Source organism: Drosophila tropicalis, unplaced genomic scaffold (assembly GCF_018151085.1).
Source record: "Drosophila tropicalis isolate 14030-0801.00 unplaced genomic scaffold, ASM1815108v1 contig_845, whole genome shotgun sequence".
Classification (NCBI taxonomy): domain Eukaryota; kingdom Metazoa; phylum Arthropoda; class Insecta; order Diptera; family Drosophilidae; genus Drosophila; species Drosophila tropicalis.
The window spans coordinates 1,182,372-1,204,493 of NW_027173338.1; the positions used below are offsets into that span (position 1 = coordinate 1,182,372).

At 35.7% G+C, this 22,122-nt stretch overlaps 1 protein-coding gene across 1 annotated transcript; it reads left to right on the top strand.

Annotated features, from left to right (window-relative positions):
* LOC137581013 (uncharacterized) lies at nucleotides 1-20,385 on the top strand. The gene is made up of 6 exons (XM_068295167.1): nucleotides 1-461; nucleotides 16,556-16,973; nucleotides 17,042-19,389; nucleotides 19,449-19,586; nucleotides 19,646-19,853; nucleotides 19,912-20,385. The coding sequence occupies exons 1-6, from the start codon at nucleotides 360-362 to the stop codon at nucleotides 20,220-20,222; spliced, it is 3,525 nt and encodes a 1,174-aa protein (XP_068151268.1). The 5' UTR covers nucleotides 1-359; the 3' UTR covers nucleotides 20,223-20,385.
* The last annotated feature ends 1,737 nt before the right edge of the window (nucleotides 20,386-22,122 follow it).

Here is a 22,122-nt window from a genome sequence, read left to right on the forward strand (position 1 = left end):
GTTGTGTCTGCGGCAAATCACAAAACCCCCGCCAAAAAAACAAACATAAACATTAGACCCAAACACACACACACACACACTCATGCACACGTTAACGGAATTTTGAAAATTGAAATTCTTTTTAGACTTGTTCATTTGCATAAGGCAAATAGAAAACGTTATAGTTGATATTCCGTGTGTTATAATTCGTAAAAAAGTTTTTCATTTGAAACGTACAAAAAGTTCGAAAAAGTGCAAAACAAATTTGAATCTCACATTAATTTATTGAGAATTAAAACAGCAAAAAAAAAAAAAAAATTGTGAAATTTAAATTAAAAATCTAAAAGAAAATATCGAAGAGCATTTTTCAATTGGGAATCATGCGTGTTTTATTGGCCATGTGGGGCACTCTGTGCCTATGGATGATAACGGCGAATGCTCAAGGATTTATACCACCACCGAATGCAGGACTACATAATGCGGTAAGTCGGATGCGAATCCTTTGTGAAAGTCCAACAAAGAACCGATCAGAATCATGGAAATAATTTTCAATTTTCTTCTCGTAAACCTTAACTAGTTCAGTTTAAAGCAAAGATTTGAATGATTAGAAGGATTTAAAAATATTTTTTCTTTTTAAAATTATGATTCATTGTGGAATACCAACATTTGAGATTTGACCTAGATTTGATGGCTATAAACTACTTCCCATCAACAATATCATTTCAATAGATTCACTTTTCAGTCTTTAAAATTGTTATCGTTCGTTCGTCTCTTTTTATATTGAACAAAGTCATAGACGTCGTCAGTTGTTCCACATATCCGTTAACAAAAGGCACATATATATGTGCCAATAGATCAATACAGTTTGGGCCAGATACATAGATGGCCAAACAATCATGAAGAGAAATATTTATCACACAAATAACATTTCCCATTGAATGTTATGCAAATATTTATGGTTTGAATTGACTTTGGCTAAAATTTCACATGCTTGACACAGTTTAAGGCCAAGAAGAAATGGAACTCGAATGAAAGTTAGCTACCTAGCTTAGATTAGGAATTGAATTCAGAAATTTTGGTTAGACAAGTTTCTCAAACTCAACTATGCAACTACAAAAACAAAACAAAAATTCCCTAGACTTGCGTAAGACTTTCTTTACATATTTACCAAAAGTTGGGGGGAGTCTGTGACGTTGTTTAGGTTGCCCAGTGTGGAGGGGGACCCTCTTAGAGCCTATTTAACAATTCAATTATTCAAAATATTTTTGTTTAAGTCAACGATAAAATTTTCATATTAATTGTAACTGCAAACGAAAATGATTTTCAACGCCTCAATGAACTTTCCCTTTTCACAAAATTTTTTTTTTTTATATATGCCTCCACACATACAAACATACATACATACATATGTACATATGTATGTTTATGCCAAGTCTTGTATATTGTGATTAAATGAAGATGCAAAGGAAGCGGAGAGTAAAAGTCATAATGGTATGAGACAACGTTTAGATTATAAACCTGTTCACTTGGACTGGTCAAGAAATCACACAAAAGAAAGGCCAAATACAACAAAAGTAAAGAAAAAAGCACAAAGAAATATATCACACAGAAAAAAAAAAAACTAAAACCCTAAGAAAATTGCAAGTCATAGGAAGTTTTATTTTCTAAATTTTAAAAATAGTTGATCTGCATTCTTTAACTCTTGAATGCTTCTTGAGGTCTCTAGAATATAATCGCAAAAAAATGAAATAAAAATAAATTATCCAAAATAAAATTGAATAGAATATCTTCGAAATTGAACAATCTTCAAAAATTCACGATGAAGTCTTAAAAACTTTTTAAATCAATTGAAACAAAACATAATATAATATTTTTTAATGCTTGCATTATCAATGAAAGAAACATCTTCAAGATTTGATCTGAAACTTATATTAATCATTAACAAATAATTTCTTAAACAGCGAGAATTTATAACTAATTTTACTCTTAACAAGGGTTTTTTTTTTTTTTTTTTTAAGTTTTTCAAACTATAAAATCAAAAATACGTGCACAAATCTGATTAGGATTGAGATCTTAACAACTTTAATCTTTTAGTGCGATTTTTTCAATGTTATCAGTTTAAGGAAGTCTTTGCTTTCAAATATATATATTTATCCATTCACATTGATCGATTTAAGTGCCAAACCCCCTAAGGGCTCCACAGGGAACTCAATAAGTTGTTACTTAATTTTCTTAATTCTTTTCCTCTTTTGACTTCGTGCATCTTCATAAATATTTTTGCGGCCCCAAACAAAAGTGAAAGCAAACCAAGAAACCCAACATAAAAAAAAAAATTTAAATAAAATGGCAAAAATTAAAAAATTAAAACAACAACAACAATGAGTATGCCCACTGAACATGTTCGATGACAGCAAATTGTTGTTACTCTCGGGATGCGGATTCGGTTGAGTGTTTTTTTCTTCTTTGTTTTTTTTTTTTTTTGGCTTTGGCATGGTTTGGTTTGACTTGGCGCAATGAATTGAAGCTGCTGCTGGACGTTTGGGCCCAACAGTTGTAGCAGATGTTGTAGTGGCAGCAATTTTGTGTTTACACGACTGCAGAAATAATAAAAGCTGAAATTAAGAAATAGTTAATATATATATACATATATATAAAAGCAATAGCCAAGTCTCTGTCTCTGTATGCTTGCAACCAGTTCCTGTTCAGACAAAAGGAAGATGATAATGATGGTTTCTTTCGTTTTTTTTTTTTTATTTCTATTTGTATGTAATCGGAAGGCCATTGCCTTATACAAAACTCTATATCAATAGAGGATAGGTGAAGCGGCAACAACAACACGTTTTTCTTCGTAAGACAAAAGTTGTGCAAGAGCTCAAAAAGAAAAAGGAAATTTCAACAGCAGTGAGAAAAGGTTAAGGACAATGGCAAAATCGAGCCAAAGATACAGATCAATTTCAATTGTGCATTGAATATTTGTAACATGGCAACTTACTGATTTATGATTTGAATTTACTAAAGTCTGAAGTCAGCTCGTTAGTTCAATATTTATGTCTGGTTACTGTTACCAATTGTAGTTAATAAAATTGTTACTTAAAACTCTTCTTTTTTTTGTCTTACTTACATATCCTTGTATCCTAATATCTTGGGTCTTATTTGGCCATTGATTACCAATTTTCCGTTGGGAAACTCGGTAGAAACTTTAAACAGAAAAATATTAAATGAATGCTCTACTTTGGATATGTAACTTTTTTGACAGATAAAAGTTTTCATGTTTTTTTTTTACCCAATATAAATAATTTACATTCTGTTTTTTAACTAACAATGTATTCATTGTTTTCTATATTTACTTTTTTTGTTAATACATACATTGTTACATTAATTGATTCACTATTATTTACTCACTCTCATGTCATGTGGAAGTATCTCAAATGTCTTACTCAAAATTCAAAAAGTTACAATTTGTCTAGCTTAACATCTTTGATTAAGGAAAAATACCATAATTATTTTTATTATTAGTATAGGATACACTTGTAAACTATGACCATTTCTGAAGCATTAGCAACTATGAGGTTAGACTAAAACTAAACCGAAACACTAAGATTTGAACCCTAGTCTAGTAGCCTTAATCAATGGCTTTGAGTTTACTTTCTTAAGAAAAGCAGTAACAAAGTTAGCTTAAGCTTCTGAAACGCTTATCATTTACTTGAAAACCACTTTTGCTAAAGACGATTTTGGTATACATATAATAAGATATAATATTTCTCTCGATAAGTAAACGTTTTCAATGCTAATACAAATACTAATGATTACCAACATAATATGTATATATTTTAATGACAGGCTTCGATTACATAAAGTGATAGCTGACAAAATAAAGGTAGTTTCCAGTTCATTGAAAATCATAACAAAAAGTTGAAATATTTTCTCCAAATATTGACTTGCAGAAAGTACCGACAACGTGCCATTGATGGATTACTTTAATGCTTAACACTTGAATGTTAATTTTCCTGAGTTTTCAATTATTGTATAATCATTACTACAAACATTCGAAATTATATAAAATGTAGTGAGTTAAGCTTCCAGTAGTGTGAGGGATTAAAGATATTATAATTTATTGTAAAATGCTTATCATCGAATGATTAATACGAGATTTAAATCAACTGAGACTGAGGTAGTGAGGCATTCAAAACGTTCAAAACGTGTTGGCCATAATTTGTTGTATCTTTTTGACAGAGATTGGCGGCCCAGCCCCAACTGACTGTTGTGCTCTTTCATTGTAATTTCTTTTAATTTTCTGTTAATGCTGTTGTTGTTATTGTTGTGTTTTTTTGCGACTTCATCTCATTGGAGGTTCTGCCTCGGTTTTCGTTGGCAGGTGGAAAGTGGGTCAATCGAGAGATCTTTATAAATATTTTGTTGTTTTGTTGTGTTTCGGTTGCATATTTATCTGAAAGATATTTCAGTATATGGTCTGGGCCTCTCCCTCTCTCTCGCTGTCTCTGTTCAGTTGGTAAAGTGACAACTTGTTAATGGATCTTTGTGGGGCGCTTGAAAAATGAAAGTTACCAAACAGTCTGCATAGCCACTCATATAGAGCTAATCATGTATCATTATAGCACTTCAATTGGCCCTAAACTGGCGCCACAAAATCAAATAAGTAAATCGAATTGGTTTTAGCCATTGCTATTGCTGCCATTCAGTTAGCCATCGTCAAGACAAATAAAATAATTGAACGCTAATCACCTTCCCTCTTTCAACGCTTCGATGCGATTCCGTTTGATTGGCTTTTTTGTGTTGGATAATGAGAGAGGGCAACAGAGACCGAAAAAAAGTGGCCACCAACTGGTTAGGGCATTAAATCAATTTCATCTTTGAGTGGATTCATTTGATTAGCCGAAAGAGAAGCAGTGAGAAAAGCGATCTAAGGAAGATGAGATACTTCCCCCTTTCGTTTAATATCTTCAATTATTAAGTCATTATACAAAATGCTTCAAGTTGTTTCTTCTTGTTTTGTTTTTGCCATTATTAATCGAAAGGTATACGGAAAAAAATTTCACATTCAAGTCTCCAAAGACAACGAAAAAGAAAGTATAAAAGGGCCTGGAACATAATTCATCGCTGCCTATTGACAGGCAATGCGACAGTTGAATCATCGTCTTCCAGGTCATTAAAAATCGTTTGGGCAACAAAACTCATTTTGTCATAGTTTCTACTTTTTGTTGTTTTTTCGTTTCTGAACAAATTTAGCTAATTACAAATTATGCTTTATAGGAATTGTTCAGTTGCTGCCTGATGTATGCTGCAATTAGTTGTCTTGCTGCTCCTACTATGCAGTAAATATATCAAGGCAAAATGACAATTTTCACCCACCATGATGGTGGTGCATCCATGCAATCCGTAACCAGACAAGTGTCAACTTCCGCATTACTCATACGCCGCATGAAACGGGTTTTTTTCCTTAAAGTTGTTATTATTGTTGTTGTTGTTGCTTTTTAGTTGCATCTTCTTCTTACCAATCGTATGGCAAATATGGCCAAAAAGTCAAACGATCCTCCGACGAGGCATCCACGTAATGCAATAGCCAAGCCCAAGAGGAGAGTTCACACAAAACTGGGCAACTGGTTATGGTCGTTTGCTTTGACTATCTGTCTGTCTGGCTGTTGGTCTGTCTCTCAGTCTGACTGCTGCTTGCCTGGGCTGATGCACTTTCATTTTTGTTGTTGTTGTTGTTGTTGCTGTTGTTGTGGTCTGTTTGGGTGAAAAGTTTATTGCGCGAAAATGAAGAAGCGTTTGTGTATTTGCCTGGCATCGAGTTCCCAAAAAAACAAGATTTAAACGAGGCGGGAATCTCCAACTGTTGTTGTTGTTGCTGCTGCTGTTGCCGTTGGGATGTTGCAAGCCAGGCCAACGAGTTGCAAGTTGCATAATTTGTTTTTCTTCGCCTGTTTCGCCTTCTGCCACTGCCGAGGTGGGAGTTAAATTATTTTGAAACTTGTCCATTTGATTTGGTTTTTCTTTTTGCATTTGGTTTTTGCGTTTTTTCAAAAACATTTTCAGTTAATGACATTTTTGTGGCTTTTGCTACATGCTGATGCAATAAACAAATTGATTTTGAAATGCTTTCATCGTGTGAATTATGCAAAAAAAAAAAATTGTTGGTGGTTGTTGAAATAATTTCTTTTTCGAGAATTTTCATTCAAATGTAATTAAAAATTGTCCGCGGTTTCTTTTTATAGAAGATTTTTGAGACTGCTTTTGGAAAATTGGCCTTTTTGGATTAAGAAAATATCAATTTTGTGTTGTAACAATGTATTAAGTGTCGAAAAGGTAAACAGAGTCTGATATATAGAGCAAAAAATATTCCAGAATCCGCAAATTTTTGTATTGTCATTTATTTACATTAAGCGTTGCAACTATTAACTATCAGAACGTTAACTCAAGTTCACTCCATATATTTGTCAGGCAAAGGAAGCCCTTTCCAATTGGTATATAACTTAACTAAAGATTCAGAATGGTCAATATTGAATGTGTCGATTATGTTCCAGTCTCATGGCCTGCTTTTACTTACAAATGTTACAAGACAGCCTTTAGTATAAAAACTCAAATTGATTGAATGTAAGTTGTGATTATTTTATGGTTGTTCCGACCAAGAAGCCTACCAAAGCTAAGCTAAGCAGATTCTCTGAAAAGCTCTTTCATAATTTTGCTTAAGCATAACATTGTTTCCGCATCTTCAGCTTACCACTTCAATAGTGGCTATTTGCTAACCTCTGATGCAATTGCGTATGGGTAGCCCCTAGGCTTGCCCCTTTTTTTATGGCTACGCCAAAGTCAAAGTACCCCACAAATTTGGGAGTCTCTTTAGCACCTGTCATGGAGCCCCTCACCCACCCATTCACTCGCTGGCTTATGCATACGAAGTGGATGGATGCAGCCAACCCACTTCACACTAGACTGCGGCGAGCATCTTCATGCCACATTATCGCTAGCGACCGACCGAATAGCCCCAAAGCCTTCATTGTCCCACTCCCTGCCCCGTAGAAGCCAAGAGTCTGCCACTTTCAGTTTTCCTTTTGAAATGGCGTAAAGACAACAAAACAGCAACAGCAACAAAAATGGAAAACACTTTTCGCTTGGCTTGGCTGAATTTGCTGCACCGCAAAAGTATTCAGAGTTGCAATTTCATTTCAAAGTGTTTCGTTTTGTTGCAAATAATAAATTTTAATTTGTTTTGCGGTCTTTTTTGTTGTAAACAATTTTTCCCTTTAATTTTTTTTCTTTTTTTTTTCTGTTCATTTGAGTGCATCAGTTAGGCATGCAAAGGAAAAATCAACAACAATTTTTTCTTGCTTTCGATTTCAAAGAAATTTTAATGGGCCAGCAAGAAGTAAAGATATGCGAAATATTCGAGTGAGTGGAATAACCAAATAACTGAATAATCAAAGAACTATTGCCCATGCGTTCACACATTTGTGTGTATACATATATATTTCACAATTCCAAACACATGGAGGTTAGTAACCGACCAAAACAATGGTCAACAATTTTGCCAACTGGCTGGCCGGAGAATTGCAGTAAAGAGACGGGAGACGGGGGTAATTGCTGAATATTGTCACGAACTGCAACCAAGTTTACAGTTTACTGACTTCAGTGGGCAAGCTTTTTGGCGGCAATCTAAAACATTTGTCGCACTCAGACTCAGACTCAGACCCGGACCCGGACCCCTAGAGACCTACCGCGACACAAGCGAATGTATTTAATTTGCATGAAGCTTTACATTATTTTTTTTTGGTTTTTTCTGAGAAAGCTTTGCGTGACCACAAATACAGACACGAGACCAGACTCAACTAAAACCCAGAAACCCATTCCAGCATTTGGCGAATTTCAAGCAAGACCTGAAACTCCTAAACCCAGCCTAGAGACCCGATATAATCTACGAAATGACTTAATTGTTTAGCCACAAAAAGCCAAATGATTAAGTAAATGTAATTAAAATTAAAAAGAACTTCACTTTCGACTCATTCAGACTGCTGACTTTTCTTTTTTTTTTTTTTTTTTTTTTAGAGCACTGCTAACCGATAAATTATGAATTCGAAAACAAACACAAAAAAGTTTTCCCCTTCTTTTCCATTCCGAAAACAAAAACAATGGCATTGCCTTCTGACAAATGATATGGCCAAGCGGATGAGGTGTTAGGAGAAGAAGTGTATGAGGAGGGGGGACTGTAGGATGATAGCAATGCAATTGCATGTCTGAGAGCCTTCAACTCGAAAACTATGCTGGGGTAATGCTAATACCATATAATTAATGCATTACAAGAAGAAATACTTATAACTAGCAAAAATAATGTGGCATTGCAAGAGATATCTAAAGCGTAAAGTTATATTTGGTTAGTAATATGAATTTAATTTAGTCAGTGGCTTTGGAATGTACATACATATGTATGTGTATGGGCAACTTTTTGGATTAACTGAGTGACTTGACTTGTCGGGACTTGTTTTATATATCATCATATATATTGTATTGGTTTTATAATTGTTTTTTACAAGATTCTACATCTTTCGATATGAAGACGTTTATTATTCATTTATCACTTATTTATTTACCAATATTTAATTGTAAAGCTCATTTAAAATATTTAAATGTGGGTCCCTCCTATAAAATGGAATTTTCCTCGCTTTTCCTTAACCGTTTCCCAACATTCAAAGCTCTTGTAATTAATGAATGTCCCCTATCTAACTCATTAAAAATATATCAAACATTCAACATTTCAAAACAAATATTTCTTAGATTTATATAACTACAAGAAAATGACTAACAGTTGAAGTTAAATTGCTCAGACTATAAAGACAAGTTGTCTTTCAAACTAAAGTTTAGTCCCTTTACCATCTTCCACCATCTTTCTAAATCATATATGTATGTATGTCTCTTAAAAACTTTATTAAGACATTTATTAACAAAAGTTTTTTTTTTTCATGCATGGTAATGTCTTATAACAAATCATAATACTCATTGAGTTTAGCTAATAAAAAAACTTTTTACAATCAATTTTTTTTATCCTAACCTTACCCAAGCTAACCTTTGTTGGTTAGCCTTTTTTTCTTGTTGTGTCATGCCTCAGCATCTTTAGTTTTTCCCAAAGTCATAGGACGTTAAGGGAGAAAAAAAATCAGTTTTCTCTGGTGAAAACATCAATCAATCATCAATCAACATGCATAGCAAAGTCAATCCCAAACCCAAACCCAAAAGGCACTGAACCCCAAGAGTCTTAGGGTTATTTTTTGTTTTTGTCATATTTTTCCTGCATATTTTCCTTTACTCTTTGCTGCTCTGTCTCTCTTTCTTTCTTTCTTTTGTGTGTGCAACATGTTAATTTCACGTTCGAGCATTTGTTGCTATTCATGCCCATGGCATGGCGCATATAAAAACGCTTTCGTTTTTCTACTTTTCTGCCTCTTTTTTGTTCGCTTGCTGTTAAATGCCAAAGACAATCAATGCGCTTGCGCCTAGGGTTTGGGGTTGGGGGTTTGTGGTGGACAGGTGCTCTTGTGGTTGTCATTAAATGCCAACACGACGACCCACATCAGGTCGGAGATAGCAAGTGAAGTTGATCGAAAGTGTCAATTGATTGACAATTTGAATGTTGGCGTCTTTGGCCAGTGTCTGATCAATAGTGCGAAAAAAACCCAGCGGCCATCAGCATAGAGTGAATAGAGTATTAGTCATAATGGATTTTAATCTATCAAGAGATTGAGCCCAATGCTTGGAATTAAAACTTGGCAAGGTCTAATGAATTATCTTGTACAAAATGCTGAAAATATATGATTCAATTTTAAAATTATATACAAAATGTTTCAATTTAAATAATAATGTATGTACAGACGAGTATTTGTTGTATTTTTGTCTCTTCTAATGTTCATTTTTATTAAATAGCAAGATAAGCAAATCAATTGGCTTGTATCTAGTCTCTAAATAAAGTTAAGCGTTTTCCTTAATTGAAGTGCAACTTTCAAAAAACTAAAGCTGGGCTTTGTTTGATAATAAATTCTGAAACTGAATTGAATTGTGTATATATGTACATAACATACTTAAAATTTCCGGCCAACACTTTTTAATTCAGCTATAAATCAAGTATTTACAATGTTATGTCATAGACTTAATCCCTCCCATCGGAATCAATATAAATTATGAACAAGCAACAAAATTTTTCCATTTTATTAACTACATGATAGATTTTTTTCTATTAATAGACATAGCCAGAAACATCAGGCAAAACAAAGAAAGTTCCATAATACAGACTGAAAATTTTAAGTTTCCTCTCCCTCCCTCTCTCACACACTATTCGAATTATTTGACCAACTTGATTACGACAACGTTTGGCATATTAGTCGAAAAATGCCTTTGGCTTGTCAAATCAAATTGACTTGGTATTATGCTAATGAGAGTAGATCCGGGCGTGAGATACCTGTGCAGACGGACAGGTAGAAGGCAGCAAAAATAAAAAGAGAGTGAAACCAGTTTACAACCGATTGTGAGTGAGTGTGGCATAGGAATTTTTCTATCGTTTGTAGAGGGCGTAACTTAATCTCCACACTGCTGATGATCAGATGTATTAGAGTAGCTGTCAGTTACATGACTAAAGTTTGCCGGCTAATTTGTTAATAACTCATAATTGATTTCACATCACATAGACGAAGATGGAGAGGCAGAAGATGCAGAAGGAGCATGATGAGATGAAAGCGAAAATTTTGTAAATTTCTTTTCTGTTTCAGTTTTGGTTTCGTTTTGTTTCGCTTTTTTTTTTTTTGTTTTTGCTCTTGGTTTTAGTTTTGGTTTTGCTTCTCTTGAGCAGTGAAAGTGATTTGTCTGACAGTTTAGCCAAGCATTTATGTTGTTTATGTTAATTAGAATTTAATAGTTCAAATCAAAACCAAAAATAGTAAAAAAATCTCCAAGTTGGCTTAATTAAAAGTTACCCAAGAGGTGAATGAGTAAATGAGGCTCACGATAAATTCTTCAAAAGCAACTTGCGCAACTTGAGATGTTGTTTTTTTTTTTTCTTCAACCATGTTGTCAATGTGGCCAATGGCAACGGAATTCGGTGGCCCCGTTTTTAAGTTTCCTGTCTCAGCATTTGCCTTTAAGTCTCTTGCACTAGATTTTTTTCCGTCTTCATCATCATCCATGGTTGCCCCTATGGCCTCTGTGACTCTTGGTTGTACCTAGTTGATGTTTGTTAGTTTTTGCTGGCCAATTGATGATTTCTTTTTTTGGTAATTCGGTGACGTCTCAAGGTTGTTACAAGCGTTTACCATTTTTTTTTTTCTGTTATTTTTTGGCAGTTTTATGTCCAAGTGTTTTTGTTTTTGCGCTGCTGTGGGAATTAGACAAAACAAGAAGAAATAAATCATTATGGCAAGTGTGAGACAACTAGGCCACTTAAATGTCAATTTTTGTTTATTTCTAATGTGTTAACAAGCCATCAACCGGGTCATTAGATGTCGTTGTATATGTTTAATACAAATTGGCTTAAATTTTTAATGAACAAATATGCAATAGATGTTTTTTATTAATAGGCTAACCAAGAATTCATAAGCACTCGATTGAAAATATATTTTTTATTCACTTGTAATGAGAAATAAATGAGCAAAATGTCTTTAATTGAATAAAGAATGCTAATGGATCATTTATTATATATGACTATTATATTATACATATATCAGTTTATATGAGTTTAATGTAAAATATTTCAAAGTAGAACTTGTTTGATTGATAAAAAATATTGATAAATAAGCACATTCAGAAATGTTTCAACAATTCCTAACTAAATAAAGTCTTTAATCTAAATAAGTTTTCACCTTGAATCCAGGAAATTTCCTTTCTATTGCAAATTGTTTTTCAAATAATATCGATTCAACATGACCTTGCACCATAAAAATACAAAAACTCATATATCACAAAAGCATAATATTCCCATTTGACGTCTTTGTATCAAGCTCATATTATTTATAATTTATCTTTTCAAAAAAAAAAGAAGAAGAAGAAATCATTTACTTTCAGTTTTACCATCATTTGCTTTGCATTATTCGTCTATTGTGTGCCAATAATATTAAATGATCACTTTATCCTCATTTTCAATGACTCAATTGAACTGAAATCTTTTGGGAAATCGTGGCCACACTATTGCCAAATCGAACTCATCGATTGTAAGAAAAATTTAAATACTTTTAGCTTAGCAAATGCACAGATCTAATACTTGAGAACTGGTTAGCTTCGACTTGACAGTTACCACATGGTGCATATTAACCATTTGATGGCTTCGTTTTGGACGATTGTGTGGCTTTTGGTTTAGTTGGTCAATCGTTTTAAACATTTGGCAATTCCCTTTCACTTTGGACGATTGCTTGATTGCAATTTTGTGCAAAGCGAGGAGATTCCATTTCATGTTAATTGCCGGGCAAATATGTAGGTAATTAGCCCAAAGAATGCTACCTCCTCTAGTCCGCAGAAAGAGAAATTTACATAAAATTGTGTAATTAACTGAAAAATAAATTAGAAATTGCTTCAAGCGTAGCTTCGCCTACACCAACATAAGAGAAAAAAAACCTTAACTAGTTATCTATACATTAAAGAAGAAAAGAAAAGAAGTTGCAATCCAAACACTAACAAAAGACAACGAAAAACAAACAAATGTTATTTAACAATCGCCTCAAACAAAACAAAAATCAACAAGACCTAAAAAAAGAAACTTGGTCAACTCTTGTTAGATATTATCATTTCCTTACCTCACAACGATGGTTAAATTGTTAAAAAATTAGCGCGATTTGTCTGGAATAACAAGCTTTGAACAATTGGGCATCATTTACAAATGTTTTAGCTTGTTTTTTGTTTTTTTTTGTGTAACAGATGAGATCCAAATGATTATGAGCAGATCATTTGAGAAGAGTTAGACAAAAAATGAGATGAGATAAGTATTTGAAACAATTACATCTTTTGGTTTAATAGTCAAACAGATTGTAACGACTTGAATGAGTTTTATATCACATTTAAAGTCTATTTGTAATTAAGCAAAAGCCATACCTCATTTTATAAAAATTTCATAAAGTTAAAGTTGTTTGATCATCCTGTAATTTTTGTCTTGCTCGCTTGTAAAACACTTAATCAGATGGCTAACTGCATCTCATCATTTGCAACAAAGATTGCATAATCTACTTGAAAATCCACAAAAAATACAACAAGTTAATGCATTGAAATTACAAAGTGGCATACAAAAATAAATTAAATTAACTTTTTTTTTCTTTGGTTGTTTTGAAAATTGGGTAAAACTGCCAATGGCAAAAGTTGCACACTTTGTTTTTTTGGCAAGCTTCCTGTTGCCTTCCACCTCTTTGGCTCTGGCATCGTCATTATCATCTTCATCACACTCCACTTGCACTTTGGGGGACATTTTGTTAAAATCTGAACGCACAGCTCTTTAATTTGACATACTCCGACACTTTTAACGAGCCACAAAAAGATTTATTATATCATTAGCATCTTGTATCTGAAATATACTAAAACCCAAACTGGGCTCAATTGTAATTTAAATAAACCCACATCTTTAATGTTAGTTGCATGCGAAAATCCGTGTTAATGGGTCAGTTGTTGCTTCTGGTTGTTTCAGTTGGTAGCAATTAACATATTCATATGGCTAATTGCAATGGGCATACCAAAATAAGATGAGAGATGCCTTTTATTTTTGTTAGTTATAATATTCGGTTGTTGTCTGTAATTGGCATTAAATATGAATGAGTGGAGATATAAAAAAAATGCATAAAATAATAGTAAAAGATTTTAAATGAGGCAAAATAACAAAAAATACATAAAAGTAAACTTGTAAAAGAAATTAAAAAATAACATTTGAAGAGTTTAAAAGACTTTTATTAATTTAATAGGTTATTTTAAGCTGGGAAAACCCATGATCGAAACCAATATCTAAGCATAGTTTAAAATATATTTTAGCCCATACTCTCAACTATCCTCTTCTTGTATAACCACTAAAACTGGCCTTCACTGTTCATATATAAAACAAATAACTCAATTTGCCAGCCTCAACATACTTTCAAAAACTCAATCAAAACAATTATATCTAAACAAAATAATAATATTTTCAAGTCAAAAATCCCCAATAATTATTGCAAATTGCGTGCCAAGCGAACATCAAAAAAAAAAAAAAAACAGAAGATGAATATAATAAAAAATTATATTAAATTGTAAGAAATAAATTTAAATATGCAATGCAAGTTTTACTTTCCAATTCAATAAAAATGCCTCACGCAGCAGCAGCAGCAACAGCAACTGATGAATGCGAATTGCGTGTCTTGAGGCTGTAGCTATATCTTTATCTAAGTATCTATATCTTTGTCTGATGCTTGCCTAGCCTTGAGTAGGAGTCCAAAGCGAATTTGGTGGCGCCCACAATAACAGAGAAAAAAACCAACAAAATTTATTTGTTTAACTTTGATGTTGATGGACAGAAGCGTCAAGTCTTAAGAGCTACGCAAAAGCAAATACAATTAAAAGAATTCACTTTCGTTGCCCAGACCTTGCTCAAGCTAAAGAGATTTGCATTAACCAACGAAAAGAAATGGCATAAAAATTTCATAACTTTATTTCACTGTGAAATTTTCATTGACAGCCTCTCCCCAGAAAATAAAAAAATGGTCATAAAGAAATAAAATCACGCCCTTTTGCGTACTCATCATTTTTTGGCAAACTGTTTTCGTTGGTCTTTCATAATCATTTTTTAGCCGTTTTGTTTAACATTTTTTTTCCGTTTCCTTCGCCTATGTTTTAGATGCTCTTGGGCATCATGGAATAGACCTTTGAAACGAATTTTGTGTTTCATTGAAAGCCATTGAATTTGGATTTGTTTGTCTACTCATTTTCATGGGCTGTCACTTGAATTGAAGACACTTCAATTGCAATTGATGCGAAGTGTTAAGGCTTTTGTCGCATTTTGATGCTCTTGTGTATGTTGTGTGAGGTATTTGGGCCAGACCATTGATTGACCTTGCCTAACAAATGAATTTGGCTAATTTTTTGCTTTGAAAGACATTGAAAGGCCACTAGATAAGGGGTGTGGAGTCGACAAGTTAACTGAATGATTTTTAAATGGGTAAGTCTTAGTAGAGTTCTCTTGATTAGCCACTTAGAAGTTGTAACTAGCACTTTGATATGTAATGAAATTGATGGCTTTACTGTTTGTTACTTAAACAACGATCTGAGAAATCTGTTTTATATGAAGATATTTGCAATATCTCCTTAGGTTCTCTTTACGAAAATTGTTTCTGGTCTTTTCCACTAGTCTGTGACCAAAATGTTTTAAATACATATATTCAACTAACCCACTAAATCCTAATACTGAATGCAACACACTTGAATAGTCGAACACTTGAAACAGTAATTGCAGTGAGTTGCTTGAACTGAGCTGTAGCAACTTGAATAATTTCTTTACAATAGCGATTGCATAATAATACGCCCCACTGACAACATTGACGGCATCATCATAAGCCTCATCTCTTCAGCCCAGTGGCAGCAGCGGCAGCAGCATCGTCATCACGATGATGAGCCGCATCATTAGTGGCAACAACATAATTACCATGCGAAAAGAAAGAGTTTTACTGGCGTGGTTTGATGGAAGTTTGGATAGGTTAGGGAATATCAGACACAAACTGGCATCGAAAAGATTTATGGACCCGGCAATTAAATTATACATACAGCAGTTTAGTCATAAACCAAACATCAACAGAAAAAAAACACACACATATTGGAACATAACTTGTTGTTGTTGTTGTTGTATAACTAACGGCAATTTCTGGCGGATGATGTCCGAATTTTTGTATGACGAGCATATTTGAGAGTAGTTTGAGTCGGGGACAGGGGCCCTGTCTTTGAGAGATTGGCATGGGGGATTGGGATTTGTTATTGTATAAGCAGGTCACACTGTGAGATCCATGGAATAATGACAAACAAAAGAAAACGGGCTACAATTGTGACTTCAATTTTAAGAGGAAGCTAAGCCAAAGAAGTAATAAACTTTTCATTATTTATTCAAGACTTTGTAAAGATCCAAGCTAAAGCGGATGATGATGAGCTCTGAAAAGTTATTAAATAATCAGCTGAAAGTCAAATCGAAATTATACAAGTTTAGTTACTGTTACTAGTTGCACATTCACTTCAACTTGACCAACTAACCCTCAATGGCAAGGACCCCACAATCTATGCCATCCATGTAACCCATGTCAAGACGCACCAAAATCTAGTTTTTCCCATTAAGCGCAACTAAAAAGTGAAAAAGTGAAAAATGGAACAGACAGCAAACAGTTTGAAAACTGGTTCATGTCTATTTTTGGCCAAATGGTGAGGGAAATGTTTGAAATGTGAATTCAATAGCCAAGTGTAAGCAAAAACCAGACTATGGATCTGGTTTTCTTTTGACTATTTTCTTTTTGCAATGATGCAATGTCTTACTTATTACAGTTTATTCGATGGAAACTTGTTAACTGACTTTTACTTCTTTCGATTATCATTTTAGCCGCCCTTTCACAATTCGAATCGCCGTCAACTGAATCTGCAACAATACAATCAACAGAACTTTGTTCAGGCTGGTGTTGAATTGCCCATTCCCCATCGTCAGCAGGTACAGCAACAACAGCTTGCTCATCATCAACATCAGCAGCAGCAACATCGTTTTGGCCAGTTCCCACAGCAACAGCAGCCGCAGTTACAGCAACCCCAAAGCAATCAGCAATTTCAGCGTTCTACGCAGAATCAATTGCAAACAGCTCCTCAGTTTCCACAGCAGCAGCAACAACTGCCACAACAACAACAGGCCGGCGGCAATCTAGATCTTCATCATCAAAACTTCTTGGATTTGCGTAACTTTGCTGGCAACCAGCAACAGCAACATCAGCAGCAACAGCAGCAATTATCTCAGCGACCAAAACAATACGGTAAGTTTAAAACATGGTCCTTGTTGTTTTGTAAGCAAATCAAATAAAGTTTCTTCTTTTTCTTCCAGATAACCGCCTACAATCAACTGCTTTTCCACCACAACCCTCTTATCAGCAACAACTTCAGCAGCAACAAGCTCAGTTTGGCTTCCAGCAACCACAGCAATTCAACTCGCCCATTCTGCCCCAGACCACTCAGAAATTGCCCAGTCAGGCTCCAGTGCCAACATTCCAGACTTTGACCCCACAGCAGCAGCAGCAACAACAACCTCAATTTGTCTACCAACAGCAGCCAAGCAATCAACAACAGCAGCAGCACCAGCACCAGCAGCAGCAGCAACAATATCAACTTACACCCCAACTGGGACTACCGGTGCCCCCAATTTTCGGTAACCTTCAGTCCACAGCTTTTCCAGCTCAACCATCGAGAGAGACCTACCAGCAACAGCAGCAGCAGCCACCCCAAACCCAATTCCAGCATCAGTTTGTTAATGCTCCAGCTCCATCAACTGCTCAATCTGCCGATCAGGAATATAAACAGAAACTCATCCAGAAGCATGAACAATTTGTGGCCAAGCAGTATGAGAAATCTCAGCATAAAGTGCGTCAGCAACATGAAGATTTCCTCAATAAACAGCATCAGATCAAGACTCATGTCCTTCCTACCATAATTACACAACATAATGGAGGCAGCTACAATCCCAATCAGTATATCAGGGGACGTCCTGTAGCCCATCCAACCGAATATAATCAGTTCAGTAATGCCTTGCAGCAATATTACAAAGAACATCCCACAACCACGACAACAACTACTACAACAACAACTACTGAAGCCACCACAACACCCAAAAAGAATATCTATGCCCAAGTCAAGTCGGAACTGAGCAAATACCCCGGCCCAAAATCATCTCAGAAGAAACCAGTCAAGACCTTTGCTCGCGATGATCTGTTGAAGCAACTAAAAGCAGCCCTATCCGAGAACCCGCAGCAACCGCTTACAGGCAATAAGACTTACGATGAAATGGATTTGGTTCTACCCAATGGTCAGAGAGTGCAAGTTATTCGTACCACAGATCCCAATTTGGTTCAAGGACAAAAGGCTTATTCCCAAGAGCAATTGCAAACACTTCTAGCGCAACAGGCTTTGGGTGGTGAAGCCAAATTGAGCCTTAGTGACATTGCACCAACTAAGAGCAAGGACTTGGAACTGCCCGGAGGAGGCAAGGTACAAATTCTACGTTCTCCAGATCCTCAAGAGTCCGATACACTGCCAACTGGATCATTGCCCGGCGGTGTGGACCTGTCCAGCCTGGCGGCGCTTTATGGTGGTGGAGCTGGCGATATTCAAGGTGTTACTAATGGAGCCAACAGCATTGCCAGCTCAGCAGTGATTACCTCTGACTCGGATGAACCACCCAGCTTGGAGGAGTTGGCCAAACGTGGTCTCATTCCCGACGGCTATGAAATTGAGGGCTTAAGCTCTAAGCCAAAGGCCACACCTGCTCCTGCTGCTCTGCCGCCCAAGAAAAAGGCCACTTATGTCTACTTGGAAGAACAATCTGATGGCAGTTTCAAGATCCAAGGTGTTAAAGCTAATGGTGAGAAGGAGACTAAACAAACGGGAGCCGAGGTAGAAAGTATTCTAGAGAGGATACGCAGTGGTGAAATTAAATTGCCTCCATCAGTATCCCGCCTCTCGCTGCCCAATGACGAAGTGGTGGAAATAAAGAGCGGCAAGATCATTCAAACGACTAAGGCGCCAACAACAACAACTACGACGACGACAACAACCACACCAGCTCCGTTTATTTCACGCGGTACTCCCAGCAATCATCGTCAATATCATCCATCCAGAACATCAACCACCTCGACCACAACAACAACAACTCCCTCACCTTCAACCTATTATAGCTCTGTGTATGAGAGTAGCACGCCCGGCGTTGCATCTGCAAGTCTGGTGAGAACCACACCAGCTCCCATTTACAATTCATCACCAGTGACATCATCTTCTTACCTAACTGGGCCATCGACTCATCTGCCAGTGGTTACCGAACGACTCTCAGATCTTAGCCAGTCAACGGATCTTCTGCCACCTGTACCACAATACGCTGATGCCCTTGTCCAAGAGACAGAGAACACGGAGAACACAGAGAAGGCTGCTCACGTCAATCCCGGAGCTCCCAGTTCAATTCTATCCAATCCAAGTGAAGATCTATTGCAAATTCTGAAATCCAATGGTCTTTTTGCCATGGCCAAATATCTCCGCCAATCTGGCTTAGACAGCATACTCAATGAAACGGGACCCTATACCATTTTTGTGCCCACGGACAAGGCCTTCAAAAACCTTTTAGTCCAGCTCGGAGGACCTGAACGTGCCGAAGAGAAATTCCAATCGAATCCAAGACTGCTTAGTGGGGTAAGATTCGTTTGTAAAGGAAGACGGACTCTTAATTTATAGATAACTTTTAATTGCAGCTACTACTCCATCACGTTATTCCTGGATCCTTTGAAATAGCCACTTTGCAGGACGAGATGACAGGCGTATCGCTGGCTGGCACACAACTGCGTGTCAATCAATACAATATGCACGATCAGGAATGGAATGATGTGACTGTAAGTCTGAATGAATCCGAATATTTGGAGTTACTTAATTCCTTTTAATACCCTTTCAGTTAACCACCATTAACGGCGCAATGGTTGTGCTGAACAAAAAGGACATTAAAATTCCTCAGGGTGTGGCCCATGCTGTGGATCGTGTAATGTTCCCACTACCTGTGGGTGATCTTCTCCAGACTCTTCAATCCGATCGTGAGGGACGTTTCAGCAATTTCCTGAAAATCCTTTATACATCTGGCCTGTCCGAGAAACTTCAGAGCAAGGGTAAGAGTAAAGTAAAATCCAAATTTAGCAAAAAAATTCTAACTAAATCTTTTGGCAGGTGTCAAAACCTACACCGTCTTCGCACCCGTCGATAAGAGTTTCAGTGATGTGGACTCGGATACCCTCGAGAAACTGTACAATGACAAAGAGGCTGCCCAACAGTTTGCCATGAAGCACATCGTTCCAGGAGCTCTATTCTCAGCTGGCATGCGTTTCTATCAGGTCAAGGACTCCCTCTACACGGGCAAAACTGTCATCTTACAAAAGACCTCTGCTGGCAAAATCAAAGTGAATGACGCCCAAATGGTCACATCCAATATTCCAGCCACTAATGGAGTGATTCATGCTCTGGATGGCATCCTGGCGTGAGCGTTAACCATTCAGCAGATATTATCAAAAGTTGTTATGTTTAAGTCTTAGATGTAGGCAGCATTAGTAGGAGGAGAAGTCTTCATCAACCACATGCAAAATTTGTTTAGTGAAATCTTGCCAAGAAACCACAATTGGTGCACAAGTAATACATAGAGCGAAAGAGAGAGAGAGAGAACGAAAGAAAAGATTTGATTGGTGCTTTTTTTTTTTTGTATCTTTTTCACCCTTCATCTAAAAAACGAAAATCAGTCATTACAAATATAGTTCAATTTAAGAAAAGACGAAAATCATATAACAAATACAAAAAGAGAAAAAGATGAGATATAAAAAACGAATATGGGAATCTTAAGTTAAGTTTCTTTATCTAATTTATTTGGGCATAATATTTCAAATGAAGCATAATTTACGAAATTCTGTAAATTAAAACACAAATTAAACATATGTAGTTATGTAAATTTAAAAATGTTGTTTCAATTCAAGTAAAAGGATGGAAAGCAAGTTGGTCTTCGGGAAAAACTGACGTTGATTTGAAAGTACTCTAACTAAAAAGCTAAAATGCCGAAGACAATTGATATGAAATGAAAATGTTCAACAAATGTTTTCCAATTTATAAATAATTTTTAGAATTCACTTAATTAGCTCCATATAAAGTTGTTGTTATTTACCAAACCGTCCAAATATTATACGTAGATCGTGAGATCTATGTAATGTTTTAGCGATTACCCTTTTCAGATTTCAGGTATATTGAAAAGACCTACTCTAAAGCTTGAAGACACTGTCTATGATAAGGCTATTCCTTAAAAGGTTTCTTTATTTTTTGGCGCAGTTTAAATCAATTTGAAATGTTAGAACTGGTTCCGAATCCATAGTTAGTTACTCAATGTTATGGGCTAGAGGTCGCCAGTGTTTTTTCAAAGCTGTTAGAGTTAAACACAATTTTTTAAGTTGCGCAAAGCTTTTTGTTTTGAGTGAAAGCTTCATGAAACATTTGCAGTTTGAGATTATTTATATTTGAAATGGCTAGCAAAAATTTTAATTTATTTGTGAATGTTGTAGTCTATTTATTTTTTAATTATTTCCATCTTTATTCGTTTTGTTATTGCTGTTGTAAAATTTGTTCGATTTGATCAGCTTGACGGAGTAATATTGCAGCATTCTCCCTATAAGCCAACATCGATTCTTTAGCTGCTTTTAGTTCATTGGCAGTGAGTTTGGATGGTGTTGAAGGAGATTTGTCTACCTCAGAATTGATTGGGAGAGTTTCTTGTTGTTGTGAAGCAGTGTTTAATTCACCATTAACATTTTGAGGTTGATTCTTGTTGTCTTTTGTCTCAGTTTCGGTTGGCACAGCTGAAAAAGGTATCATAATTAGAAAGTATGTTATCGGAATTTGAACTACTTACTATTACTTTGTCCAGTTACACCAGGAAAGTAAGTCCAGCTCGAAGCTACTCCGGGAGAATTCACAGCACCATTATTGATTGCATGCGCTATGAAACCTCCTGGAGAAGTTTTAGTTGCGACTACTTCACCACCTTGCACACTGGCCACACTGGGAAAAGGTGCACCTTGATAGCCAGATCTTCCATAGAATCCAGGCATCCAACCAAAAGGTCCAGAATAGCCTTGATATTGTACATTTGGAGGATATGCAACACCATAACCGTATTGAGGTAGACCAGCGGACATTGCCACCATCATAGAAAGAACGACAAATTGGTGCATCTTTTTAGTTTGAAACTTCTTTACAGACTAAACTAATGCCCTTACTTGCTTGAGGGTTTTTATATAGATTGCGGACCCTTACCAACTGAAGACAGGTAAGAGCAAACCAAACTTATCGCAATTGTTTCAATACAGTTATTTATTTGGGACTAAACCTATAGGCTCAGGGATT

Coding starts and splice junctions, on each gene's coding strand:
- LOC137581013 (XM_068295167.1), top strand. CDS start 360: ATGCGTGTTTTATTGGCCATGTGGGGCACTCTGTGCCTATGGATGATA. Junction 19,390..19,448: donor ATCCAAGACTGCTTAGTGGG/GTAAGATTCGTT, acceptor TTTTAATTGCAG/CTACTACTCCATCACGTTAT. Junction 19,854..19,911: donor CGAGAAACTTCAGAGCAAGG/GTAAGAGTAAAG, acceptor ATCTTTTGGCAG/GTGTCAAAACCTACACCGTC.